This window comes from Corvus brachyrhynchos, unplaced genomic scaffold (genome assembly GCF_000691975.1).
Source record: "Corvus brachyrhynchos isolate BGI_N302 unplaced genomic scaffold, ASM69197v1 scaffold17, whole genome shotgun sequence".
Taxonomy (NCBI): Eukaryota; Metazoa; Chordata; class Aves; order Passeriformes; family Corvidae; genus Corvus; species Corvus brachyrhynchos.
Window position 1 is genome coordinate 9363452 of NW_008240046.1, and position 13524 is coordinate 9376975.

Consider the following 13524-nt stretch of genomic DNA (forward strand, 5'->3'; position numbering starts at 1 on the left):
GCAGTACTGATAGTCATTCTCGATTGTAGAATTAGTTTATTAGTGTACAGCTGCAGAGTAATGTGTTGCTCAGTGGAATATTCAGATACTTAATCCTGGAGTTCTCCATTAGGCCTAGGGTTGTGAATCAAGAAATTACAGTTTGTAACTTTGACATGACCGATGGTTTCTATTCTTGTGGTAAAGACAAGTTCAAAATAGCAACTAAGTATTTTTGATAAAGCTATTGGTGCTGATTGCCTTAATTTGAAGAGGAGTAAATTTTGACAAAAGTGAAATATATTTTAATTTTTTCCCCAGGTGTTAGAATAGCCTAGAAAATGTTAGAGAGAAGAGTGAAGATGTGGAAAGATCAAAGGAATTACCTTTCTTTGCACTTTCAAGTCCATGAGCTATTTGAAATCTTGTTTTGAAGACTTGTGCAGGAAAGTAGCCTTCTATCTTCTCCCTTTTTAGTGTGTAGGAAATATTATATGAAATTATCTAAATATATCTCGTTATTGTGTGTTGAGTTTTACTAATGATAAAAGTATTTTTTATATGTTCAAGGATACTGATATGTTGGTAGCATAAATGACATTTTTATGCAGGCATCAGGTGACCAAGGGATAACAGAGGAATGAATGCCTGTAAGAACACTTTGAATGTTGATCCCATCATCTTTCTGCCACCAATGTAATAGGGTCAGTAATTGCCTATCTGTGAATGTTTATCAGACACATTTTTAGGGAAGTTAACTATTATTACAATATACTGCTGAAATGTGTTTATTAGTGCAGTTAGTGTCTCTGTACTATTATTCTTAGTGTAATTAAAGACTAAAATGGAGATTGTTAAAATAAATTGGAATTTAAGCTACATGCTGTAGATAGATTTATGAGATACTTTTCATGCCCTATCAGTGCAACTTTGTTTTGTGGTTTGTTTTTTGGTTGGTTGGTTGGTTTTTTTACAGTGAATGTTGTCCTGAAATTATTGTGTACAGAGCTAGCATTTCCTGGGGATTTGATGCATCTGAGTGAACAAAGCAGAATTTTCATCAAGGGTGGTTTTTCAATCTGCCTTAGCTTGTTTTGGTAAAATACACATAAAGGAAACATGGAAGTCAAGCTTTCTTTTTTTTTTTTTTATTATTTGCAGTGTCATCATTTCAGAAATACTTAACAAAATCTGTAGTTAACTCATCTCCAGTAGCAAATGTAGCATCAAAACATTAATTAGAAACTCCATACTTTATTTCTTTCATTACATTCATTACAGAAACTGAAATTTGAAGTACTGGAGTGAATTTGAATTTTTATCAAGAAAGGGGAATGGCGTGGTAGTAACCAATGCTTCAGCCTTATTAGTAGATTGAGTCCCTGGCTAATTTATACTTTTCCTAGTATAGGTGTCTCATGTTACAGCTTTTGACCCAGTCTTCCTAGAGCTGAGGTCTTAGTCTTCCCAGTTCCCATATTGAGCAGTATTCTGGACCCTCTTACATCAGAAAGACCCAAAACCTCTTCTGAAACCTGAAAGATGAAAAGTGGTAAAGCTGGTGTGTTTCAAATGGAAGGAGTCTAGTTTGAACACTGACTCATTGACTAATATTGTTGGGACTTAGTTCTTTGCTTTTTCGCAATAGCCGCTTATACCTTAATTTACGTGTGTTAGGTTATTCTAACTGGAGGCAAAGTAAATGAAAGGAAGTCTAAAGAAGAAATCTTGAAAATCATCCACTGGACAGAACAAGCAGCACTTAGAAAATATGTGTGGTACTTTGTTTCTTGTTATCTGGTACCCCCTGCCCCCAAGAGAGTTTTATTTGGGCCAAAAGAAATTTAGAAAATCTGGACAAGAAAGATTAACAGTCAAGTGAGGCAACATGTGTGTATACAGGGTGATTCTTGTTTTTTATGCTTTGTCTTGTAGGCACCATGTCTTGGGAGAGTGAATAAATAAAGCTGTGTTTTGAGTAGCTAATCTGCTAGTCACAGAGTATGAAAGGGAAGGCTTGTAGATGTCAACCTCTATTGAGTTAAGAAGCAGAGAGGAGATATGGGGGATCATTGGGAAGCAGTCCCTAATAGGGAATTGCTTCGGGGGCAGATACCAGAAGCTCGGCCTACCAGCATCTTTAGTTTCGTAACGTCACACATTGCTTTTTGACAGGTAACATAGTTGTTTCATGACATCACTGGAAAACCAAGATCCATAATAGATGAAATTTAACTTTTTTCTTTTGTTTTCTTCTTGACTCAATAATAGGGACAACTGCAAATGGAAAAACATTTTACTAGCCTTAGGGATAAAGGAAGAATTATTTAGAATTGTCTTCCCAAGCAGCTTTTATTTTAGTGGGGAGTGCTCATCTGCTTAACAGGATTGAGGAAAAAATGCCAATGACTGTCACCATTTCAGGAGCAAAGACAATTTTCATAGGTGATTCCTTTATGAAGTAATCCCATTTTTTAAAAAAATTAACAGCTTTACTTGTTGTGTAAGAAAATTCCTGGATTTTGGATTTTCTCAGTTACATTCTTAAGGATTATTTAGTTTTGTAAAAATGTTGATGTGCCATACATTTTCACTTGTTACAAAATAGTGTAGGAGTAGCAAGTAACGTTATAGTTCTGTTTGTTTGCAGAAATTAGCATTTACTTTGTTTCCACACATAGATCATACATGTTCTTCTATTCTGCTTGGAGAATCAGCTAATGAAAATAAATAGGTGATACATGGCTGCTTCTTCATCCATTGATTTAATGTTCTCAGTGTTTTTACAGACTGTTACCTGTTGATCCTTTTTGTAGTTATTTGCAACATCAAACCCTGAGTTTTCTTCATACAGGAAGAATTTCCATTCTCGTGCTTAGGCTTTGGGGGGGTTTGTTTGTTTGAGGGTTTTTTGCCCTAGTGTTTTAGCTAAAACAGTCCCTTTCAAGTTATCAGCATAAAGCTAGTAAGTGCTCAGAGGAATTCTGTAAATGAATAGGTTTAAACATATGTAGGGTCCTTACTTGTATAGACTGTGGAAAGGAGCAGAAGATTAGAAATCTGGAGTGAAAATGAGGTAGTGTCCCTTGTTTTCTGGATTTAAGTAACAGTTGTGTCTCTGTCATCACAAGATGTGTTTTGTTAGATTTAGCCATTCTCTCCTACTTTCAGATTTTCTCTGGCAGAAGACTTTTCCCAGGGGGTGGAACAAGGCAAGTTAATAAAACTTGTGTGTCTAGAATCCTAATGGGAATTTACTTTGGTGACAGTTTTATGCATGGTTTGTGTAGTTGGATGGTAAATCGTGGAAGAAAATATGTTCAGTTTCAGTATCTTCACAGCAAGAACAATTTGGGATAGACCATTGTCTTTTCAATGGTCTAACTGCTTTCCAGGATATTAGTAGATTTATTAGGGTAATATGAAAAATTTTGCCTTTTGGTTCTACATGTTTTTCTGTCAAATTTTCTTCACTTTTCAACACTTCTTTCGCAGAAGAGAAAATTTTTGACTGAGGTAGAGATCATCCCTGAATATGCTCATGCATATTCAACAGTATGTTGAACAGTATGTTTTTCTGTTTTCTACACTTTTATCTTAAAAAAAATAATTTTCTTAAAAAAATATTTAAATTGGATCCTGAATTATGAAATCCTTAAGACTGGTCTGCTGGCTTCAGTATACTTAAAACACACTTTCCCCTGCTGCCCACCTGTTAACACACTGACCAATTTTCTGAGTCTGTTAAGCGGGTGCCTTTTTGATGCAAAGCTGAATTAGACCGTTGGAATTTTAAATGTGCCATATTTCCTTAAGACTTAGCATTAAAGTCAAATGCATGGCTAAAATGGAAACTTCTGTTTCGTAGATTTATTTCTTAGATTTCATTATTAAATGAAATGAGGAAAAGGTTGCTAACTTACTCAGGAGCATATATTGTGAAAATATTTTATAAATTACAAAAACAATATCAAACCTTCATCTCTCTCAAAAGACTTAAGTCAGAATTACTGCACTGTGAATTCTAGAGCTGTCAGTCCCTTCTATCAATTACTCTGCGAAAGAAGTCTTCTGAAATAAAGTGTACAAAAAAATTGGTAGGGTATTGAAGTGCAGTTAGTTACCTAAGAGAAGTGTAGCAGAATGTTTCATGATGCAAGCCACTATCTGCAGTCTATTTAATAACTTTCTATTTGAAAAGAATAGATTTCTTCAGAATGCAGTGAAGCACGTATATACATTGTACCTAATGACTACACTCCTGAAATATTAGCTTGATTTTACCTAGTGTAGTACATACATAAAGTTAGTTTAGTTACTAGCTTTTTACCTTGTGCATATAAGAAAAAACCAAACAACAACAAATGATACAAGTGGTTGAGAACATTATAGTGAATATTGCACAAGAGCTATGTAAAAAGGTGACATTATACATGGCTGAATCTAAAGGAAACAAGACTATTTTTTATTGGCAACTAGCTTCCAAGTAAAACTAGAATTGGGAGTTCTCTGAGTAAGATTCTTTCATATAACTTTATTTTATAGAAACAAATTATTTAGCACTAATAGAGCTGGATTTTTTTCTCCTCTCCCCTCCTTTTTTTTTTCTTTCTGTCAAGATCATGCTTTTGCTTTCATACCCTTAATGCTATTTCACGGGTTTCTTTTCTTTGAATAAGGCCTATTCTGAAAAGTATTTGTTTTTCTGTACCAACTAGGATATTATGCATCATTCCTGTGTTAATATAAAAGTTATGTCTTTTTATTAGTTCTCTTTGGTTTATCTTTTTGCTTGAGTTATTAAAGCTTTTGGATACACTAGTTCCCATTGTTTTTAGCTCCTAGTATTTTGTTGGGCATTACTGGCTGGGAGTGCCTGATGCAAAACAAGTGAATCTATTGAAATGAACAAAGATTTAATCCTGGCACTGCTAATTGAAGGAAGTCTTACAAATGTGTAGGCTTCATTTTTTATGTAATTTGCTTTATGAATCTTTTTAAAGAAAATAACTTATATAATATCTACTTGAAGCAAAACCACCAGAAACATATGCCTTTTTGAAGAAGAAAAATTACAGTATTAATTGAGTCATTGATACTCTCATGATAAACTGAGCTGTAATCTCTCCTTCACATTCATGATTACAAATACCAGCTAAATTCTGAGAACAGGAACAAAAGCCTAAAGGAATTTTTTTATAGGGTCGTGTAAATGCAGGTATTTCAGAACTCACAAAATTTCTTTTGGACTCAAGCCTTCTGATGACCTATGCCTAAGGGGCTCTGATAGTTTTGAAGATGGAAGATCTGACAGGCACAGTATAATTTTTATTTGTCCTTGCAGTTCATTCCTTCCTTCCCCTCATACCTCTATCTCTACTCTCATTCATAGCATTACTGATTACTGATAGTCTCCTTGCTCAGTTGTTCTTGCACAGTGTTTGACTTTTATCCTTGCCTCACTTGTCATCATGCTCTCTTTTCTGAGAGTGTTCCTATTTCAATATGTTTTTTAAGCTAGTTTGTTCTACCCCTCCACAGTGTAGCCTGATCAATTTGTAAACCCTTTCACTAGTTTATGTGTATTTTAACAGAGGTCTGGCATCTTCAAGTTTTCTGAAGTTAGTTTCCTCTTTGTTTGATGTGCCTTCCTCACTTTCTGTTCCTGTCTGTCTGCCCCCTTCTCTGTCCATGTCACTTTCTCTCAGCACTCAGCTTCTGAGTTGTAATATTACAGTTTTCTCTACTCTTTTTTTAGTTTTTATTTGATATGGGCAGCTTCCACAGGGCCAGTGAGCAGGGAACTGAAGACTTAAACTAATATAGATGCATTGATCCTGATAACCTATATGCAGCAATCCATCTAGAGCATGGTCAGTACAACCTTGCTGAACCTAGGTAACTTAGGAAACTGAACACTTTCTGCTGAGCAGGTGTGGAATCAGGCTTACTTGAAAAGAAAAAAACCTAAATAGATTTTCATAGGAATAGTTAGATAAAGAGGGCTGTTGTTTAACATGTCCCAGAGCTTGATTTTAAATCATTCACGTGATGGAATGCTTTCAAGCAAAAGACAATGCACAAGCAGATTTTTCTTATACAATGGCAGCAATCAAAATATTTTGGGCTTCTCAGTCTTGAGGTCAGCTTAAAACATTGGTCTCATAATGGAATGTACCTAGATGGGTTTATATGACAGTGCATTCCTGTCTGTAGCAAAATATAAAACTCTCATGAATTTAAATTCAGTGTGATACATTTGCAGGAAATTCTAAACATATAACTATTTCTCTCTCTTTGTAGGTACAATTTTCTTTCATCTTTATACTCAGGTGACTGACAGTATCCTGCTGTGATTTTTACTAAATAGAATAAATACAACATAAGGCTGCATTTTCTAAAACTCCAATTTTTTAAATGGAAGTTAAATTATTGCTGTAGTGGTAACTTCTTTTTAGGCAGTGATCCTTACTCTACTCCTTTGCCTTTGATAGCAACCTGTTTGATTTCATTTTATGTATTCGTTCTGTTTACAACCACATTGAGTTATTTTTTTAAATACTTAAAATCTTGTTTATTACATGAAAGACTAAATTATGCTATAAGCTAAACTCTGCTACATATAGCTATATAAAACTTCTGTCTTGAGCCCAGCGGAATTTGGAGGGTGCAAAGGCAGAATATAGGTACAAAGCACTTAAATTTTAAGTTTAAACATTCCTCATCCTTGTCCTCAATTACAGAATCTTTTGGCTGAGAAAGTGGAACAGCTGATGGAGTGGAGCTCAAGGCGTTCAGTCATCCGCATGAATGGAGATAAATTCCGACGATTTGTGAAGGCTCCACCTCGTAACTACTCTGTGATAGTGATGTTCACTGCCCTCCAGCCACAGCGGCAGTGCTCTGTTTGCAGGTAATTTATACCTTAGTGAACCTTCCTTGCCACAGTTTTCAAGTGAATGTTGGAATCAATGTGCAGTATGCTGGGTAGGGTTGTTCTTTGCATGGGATAGATGCTCACTAGTCAATAGGCTCATGTGCTTGTTACAGAATCTTTTCAACTGTCATTTAATCTATATGTCACATTTTAGAATTCTTCCTGGTTTTGTTTTTTTGTTAAATTACAGTTGAATAAAATGTCCACAACTGAGGAAGACTTTCTCTTTAAGAAGTCAGCTTTATTATCAGTTAACCATGATCTTCCAAAGACATTTTGTGACAGAAGTGATTCATTGCCATTTAATAATATGACACCTCACTGATTTCTTCAGTTAAGAGATGTCCAAGGTGCTGATGCAGATGTGACTTACCCTCTGATTTCATAGCTTTGGACAGTTCTTACATGCATGCACATTTCATGAGGTCATACTTATTGTGGAATACTGTCTGTCACTGCAATTTGATGTGTTCTGGTTGCTCCATTCTGAATATGTATTAGAGTGCCTCTGGTAGTCCTCTAAGTTCAAGATCTCTCTGTGCAAGTTCCTAGTGCAGTAAGTTAATCCAAAAATAACTAATGATAGACAGGGAAATAGGGCCAAGGCACTGAAAGGTAGTCATGCACTTAATTACCTCACTAAATCAGAAACTGTACTAATAAAACCTTCTTCAGCCAAAATATGCGTTAGAAGTTACTGTGTTTAGCAATAAATGGGATTATTGAGCAGGGAGCTCTAAACACAATTTAAGTAGGCAGCAAAATATTTTGTAGGACTATGAAAAATATAAGCCGTATATGAGGAAATACTATTTCTTGTTTTTAAATACATGCATTTAAACTATATACAAAGTTGGTAAATTTAGCAGCATGTTAGATTTCTATTGTGTTGGAATGTGACATTTACAACTGAGACTTTAACTCAGGTACCTGTAGTTGTATATGGCTTTTATTAGATTTTTGGGTTTTGTATATTAATTTTCTGTCATGGAAGTCAGTTGGTCAGTTTTGAGAGAGAGTATATAAATTGTCTTTCCATGACTTCACCTTCCGTGTATGAACCGAAGGATTAGGTACAGAAGTTGTCCATCATTCTTAAGTGATATGATTTTTTAGTTCAGCACTTTCTTTGCTATTGTTTCTTCTTTGTGTGTCCAGAGTTCAGCTTCAGGAGGTGATACAGGAGTTGAAAGTTTACCATATTGTTTTATATCATCCTTATTTTCCTACCCAGTGGATAAAGCTCCAGGAGAAGCACCAAGTTCAGCTTTATAAGGGTCGTTGTATTTGTCATTATAATGGCTGTAGCAATTTCTTTCCCTGTTCTATGGGCAGGTCTTTTGTAGGGCATGTTAAACAACATAAATATTGCTGTTATTAAGGAAGTTAATTTTGCTTGCAACTGGGTATTGTTTACTGTACTGAAAAAGAGCTTATAAACTTCATCTTAGAAAAGACCAGACTAGACATTTTGTACAGAGGCAACTGAAAATATTTAGGCATAAAATGAAGGAAAAACCAGCGTACTACATTCAGTTGGATTTGTTTAAATAAATGTGAAGTTGCGATCCACGTGTTCATGTGAAATAAAAGGAATTTAATGAGGCTGATCATACTGCACATAAAACCATTATCAGGAAAATCGACATTTGCAAATCAATGGCTAATTAAAGGACAGGAGCACTGAAAGGATATATAGAACTGAAACGCATGCATTACTTGATTGTTAGCTGTTCACTAGCCATTTTGCCTAAAGGAAAAATAGATTTTTTAACTTAATCTGTAATGTTCTGTGAAGATGCTCTTGTCCAAGATTTAAGTTAACTGCTACTTGTCAAAATATTTTCAGAATAATTGCATAGAAAAAAAAATCAATGTCATATTTCAAATATGAAAAAGCACCTAGGCTGAAATCTTTGGGTAACTTAGTCACAAGAATGAGAACTTCTTTTCCCACTAAAAATTGAGCGTGGTTGTTTTATGCACCACAGGACTACCAAAAAAAACCCCCAAAAAACAAACAAAACAAAACAAATTTGTCTTTTCTTTTTAATGTCTAGATTTGACACTTTTTTATTTTATCTTTTCTGTGATATATGTGGAAAGCTGACCAAATTTGTCTTGGACAATCTAAGGATTTTCATTGTGCAGCAAGGAGGATCTTATAACATCAGTCACACAAATCACATGATTTATGAAAGTGTATGGAAATCATATCAACTTAGTTGTAAAATGCTGCATACAAAGAAGTCTTTTGGACTCTAGATATTTAGATAAAGCTTTTGTATGTAAAAAATATCCTTTTAGTCAATCCTGTCTGAATCAATCTAGTCCTAACACATGAAGGCTTCTGAAAACCAGCAGCTGTGTGTATGTATTAGTAGAGCCTCTAGTCGTGCTTCTAGAGTTTCTTTCAAAGAAATTTTGTCTTTATTCTAAAGCAGAATTTGGAGTAAAACTCTTTCATCTAGCTTTGTGTACAAACAAGTTCTAATTTTATGATCTAAAAGAGTATTGAAAGCCATCTGACGCCTTCACAAATGTGTTAGTGGTAGCATAAATGTCAGTTTTCCTGTTGTCCCAATTATTTAAGTTCAATATGACATAGCTGGTGTTGGGAGATGAAGTAACAATAACAGATTAGATACTCAATGTGCTCTTGAATGGGGGTGGAATGTGTTTCTAATGGCTTAGGATGATTTTTTTCCATTCATGTTTTGAAATGTGTTTTATTAAATTGTTCTTGTTCCAGGAAATTAGATTTGTTTAGTTTTAATTGATTTATCTGTTACTGCTATTCTTGGTGCATATAGTCTTCAACAGCACATTGGATGCAGATACTAAAAGGCCCTTGATACACTGTGATGATTAGTCAGTTTGGATGAGCAGTCAGAAATAATCTTACTCTAAATAGTGACTCCTCAGGATGTAAGACCAGCTTCCTTTTTCTCTTTGTACCTAGGTCTTCACTCAACTAGATAGTTTTCTCTGTTACCCAGAGTAACACTACTGAAAAAAATTACTCATATATGTAAGGTCAAAAAAAAATGTTCATTCCGACAGGAATATCATCACAGACATGAAGGGACTGTTTCTCAGCCTGTACTTTGTATTGCATACAGCCAAATGGTAACTACTGGATGAACGTGAAAGCATTTTTGGGTGAAAATTTGCTGCCAGCTTCTGTGCCTTTTATCTTCCTGCGTCTCACAATCTGCTCCCTCATTTTATTATAACCACATTTTTCTAAAGTGATCAGCACCTTTTTACCAGCCAGAATTCAGTGACCCCCCTGCTTTACTTGTTTATTAATATTTTGATTTTCAGCTGCAAAAGGGCTTTAGCTCAAGCCTGATGATGCTGACTGCTCCTCTGCATCTTCCATTGTTATAATTAACTCCTTGTTTTTTTTTCTTTTGTTGCTGTACCATCTGACCATTCCATAAACACATTATATGGGGTCTTTTAGTTTACTTTTTAAGCTCTGCTTCTCTTACCTGACTGGCAGATGCAGCCATCTCTGCTTTGAATACAGGTGCATACGAGAGGTGTTTTGTTTGTTACCAAACAGTTCACGTTTTTGTCAGGTTCATTTTTCAAATTCATTGCTGGGGTGTTTTTATTTAGAAAGGGATATCTGGGTCAGAGGAATGGTCACTTGAGCTTTTCCCCAACAGCTGAAGTCCATCAACAAAATTTTATTTATTTTGTGTTGATTTTTTCTTAGTGTTCCTTGAAAAGATGAGAGCACTGTCAGAGGCTAAAGATGCTGAGTTTCAGTGGATAGGCTCTATACTTTGACCTCTGCCACTAGTTTGTTTTAAGATAATGGTTAAAACATGAAAATTAGATGTATGCATCTCTCTGTGAATTTACAGCTACTTGAAACAAACAGATTTTGTTTTGCATACTTTGTACTATGCTTGTTTATGCCTGTAAATTCTCAAGTGTTTTCTTTAAAGAGGTAACTGAGCCTGTTTGAATCATTGCAAATCAAGACTGAAGCCTAAAATTACCATCATAAATGATCAGGAAAAAAAGGGGAAATGCAACAGAGGAAGACTATAACAATTGCAGATAACCGCTTGTGAAGACAAACTTGTAAACTGCATAAGCTAAAAACTGTGTTGTTTCAGTCCTGGATGATGTTTATTAGTATTTTACAGTGGAAGTAACAAATCTGCTTTCAGATTCTTGGAAAACACACTTTTGCAAAGACTGTGCAAAGAGGATTTATGAAGAAGAGAGATAGAAGTGGCTGGTAATACAGAGTAGTTTGGGTAGCCAGTAATTTTCTTCATCTCTATGTTGACGAGACTATTGCATTTTTAAAAGCACCAGAAGTTTTGTTATATTGAAATGAACACTGATTAGCTGAAGTTGTGTGTATAAATACATGTGTGTATATAAATATACATGTACATATATAGAAAAAAAATATATGTAAGACATCAGGGAGATAGGTCAATTCTTCAGGTATGACACATGTTTTCTAAAGAGTACTTTGGTTTAATTTTAGTGACAAGACTGAACTCTGTTAAAAATTATTAATAGCATCTTTTGGAACAAGCCCATAGTTACTGCAGAAAACATGCTGCAGAATGAGCTCAATGTTAACTCTTTTTGAATCTGTTCCTTCTTGCATGATTATCTAAATGGTAATTTTTAATTCAACATACAGTTTGTGTATTTTTAAGTTTTGAGCTTAATGTTGTAGTATGTTGTTTTGTAAAGGGCTGTGAATGTAACTTCTTCTGTTGACTGTGCATGGAAGGAAATGGCAAAATAAGTGAGAAGAGATTCCAAATACTTTTATTAAGATCTACCCTATCAATGAGGCCTCCAAGAGGAGGTTTTTTCAATCCTGAAAAAAGAGGAATTTTGTTCGTTTCCTTGCTTAAAAAAAAAATCTCAGAAAAGAGATATATTTTCAAGTAGCCAATCCAAGAGTAGGTCAACAGCAAAAAGAATTGTGACAGTCAAGGGGCATCATCAGAAAGAAGAAACAGGATCCTCTGACTTTCAGTTTTTTGCTGGCTGATCAAGAGCAGGTAGTGAGACAATCATTAACAGGTCTCTTAAATGTAGTGAAAGGGAATTGTCATTTGAACTTCTGTTCAATGAAGGAATAGACAATTTGGAAAGAGCTGTTGAAAGTTCTGCAATTATTTTCCTGTGCACTTCAGGACCTTGATAGAAGTATTGATGAGTCCTGCTTAACAAGGCAGTAATTTTATGCTTGGATCATAAGACACTCTTTATTCTTTCTATGATCATGATTTTTTATTTTTTTACTTTGCAACTTCTACAAAAGAGGACCTCATAGCTTCTTTTCATCTGCAGAATATTGAAAATTTGTCGGGATGCTCTAAATAGAGTAGCATGGATTTTAGCTTGCTTTCCCCTTTTATAGATACCTAGATTGCAAAACCTGTGTGGTTTTCAATGAGTGTTTATACTCTCTGTTGTGTTTAGTGAATTTTCTGGGCACATTTGTAGATTTCAGTGCTTTTCATCAAGACATTATGAGTCACCCTAAACAAAATCAAATAAACATTCTGAATTTATTGTCTTCTTGACACTGAGAAGGTGTCAAGATATCCATTTAGCCCCTTGTTCCTTTAGTTTTGGGGAACACCATTCCAAATAAAATCCGAAAGTTGTTTTGGAAGTAAATTGCAGCACTGATCACAGTTTACTTTAAACAGATGGATAAGAATGTGTAATAACCTGGTAGTACATTTTGTGCCAACTGTACATTTGTGAGTATTGTACATAGTGTGCCAGAAAATAATGCTTTACTGCTTTCTTTCTCAAATAATTCCACACTCTTTTATTCTTTTCCTAATACTCAGTTTGTGTTTTCCTTACTATAATGTCAGACCAATATAATAAAATTAATCTTATTAAATATAGCTCAAGTTATACAAATCTGATTAGCTGCCATAGACACCCACATAATTAATCTTTTTAAATAAAACTTTTAATATTTCATGAGCTCCTCTTGCATCATGGAAGAATTGCTGTAGAGCATTTGCTTAGCAGCTTACTTTCCAGTATATTGAATTTTCTGAGTAAATCTAATCGTAGCATTCCCTTTTGATCTGGCCACTATTTTCTGGCAGCTGGTCAATATTACCATTGTTGTTGCTAGCTCCTGTGTTGCTATTATGATGAAATTCTAAAGAGGTGGCTATAGCAGCAATAACATTCAAATCTTCTCCATCTATCAAAAAACCTTGTCAAGCAAATGAGCAGTGCTAACATTATATTATTCTGTTGAGACCAAGTGTAGTTCTTTGCTTTTATGCCTTTACGGATTTTCACATGATTATTCTAGTAATTTGGTATAATTAACATTACTTCCTAGAAACAAAGTGATAGAATGGGTATGAACTAACTATAGAGATACGTAGATAAAAAGTTGACAGTTGATATTGTCTGTTGTTAATTGAAGACTGAATTTTTTCAGTCAAGTGCTTATGCTTTTTACTGTTAATTTGTCTAAAAAGGAATGAATCAGTGCTACAAAAAGTTACTAATGTTATTCTATCAGAAATTTATCAATTGGAAATGATATAGTGGAGTGTAGGATGATCTTCAGTTCT

At 34.6% G+C, this 13524-nt stretch overlaps 1 protein-coding gene across 1 annotated transcript in view; it reads left to right on the top strand.

Annotated features, from left to right (window-relative positions):
• The first annotated feature begins 629 nt into the window (after positions 1–629).
• TUSC3 (tumor suppressor candidate 3) overlaps positions 630–13524 on the top strand; it is an 81909-nt gene continuing 69014 nt past the window's right edge. The window contains exons 1-2 of the mRNA XM_017744632.1: positions 630–683; positions 6723–6892. Coding sequence (XP_017600121.1) covers positions 645–683; positions 6723–6892 — 209 coding nt within the window. The 5' untranslated portion in view covers positions 630–644. The remainder of the gene's footprint in view (positions 684–6722; positions 6893–13524) is intronic.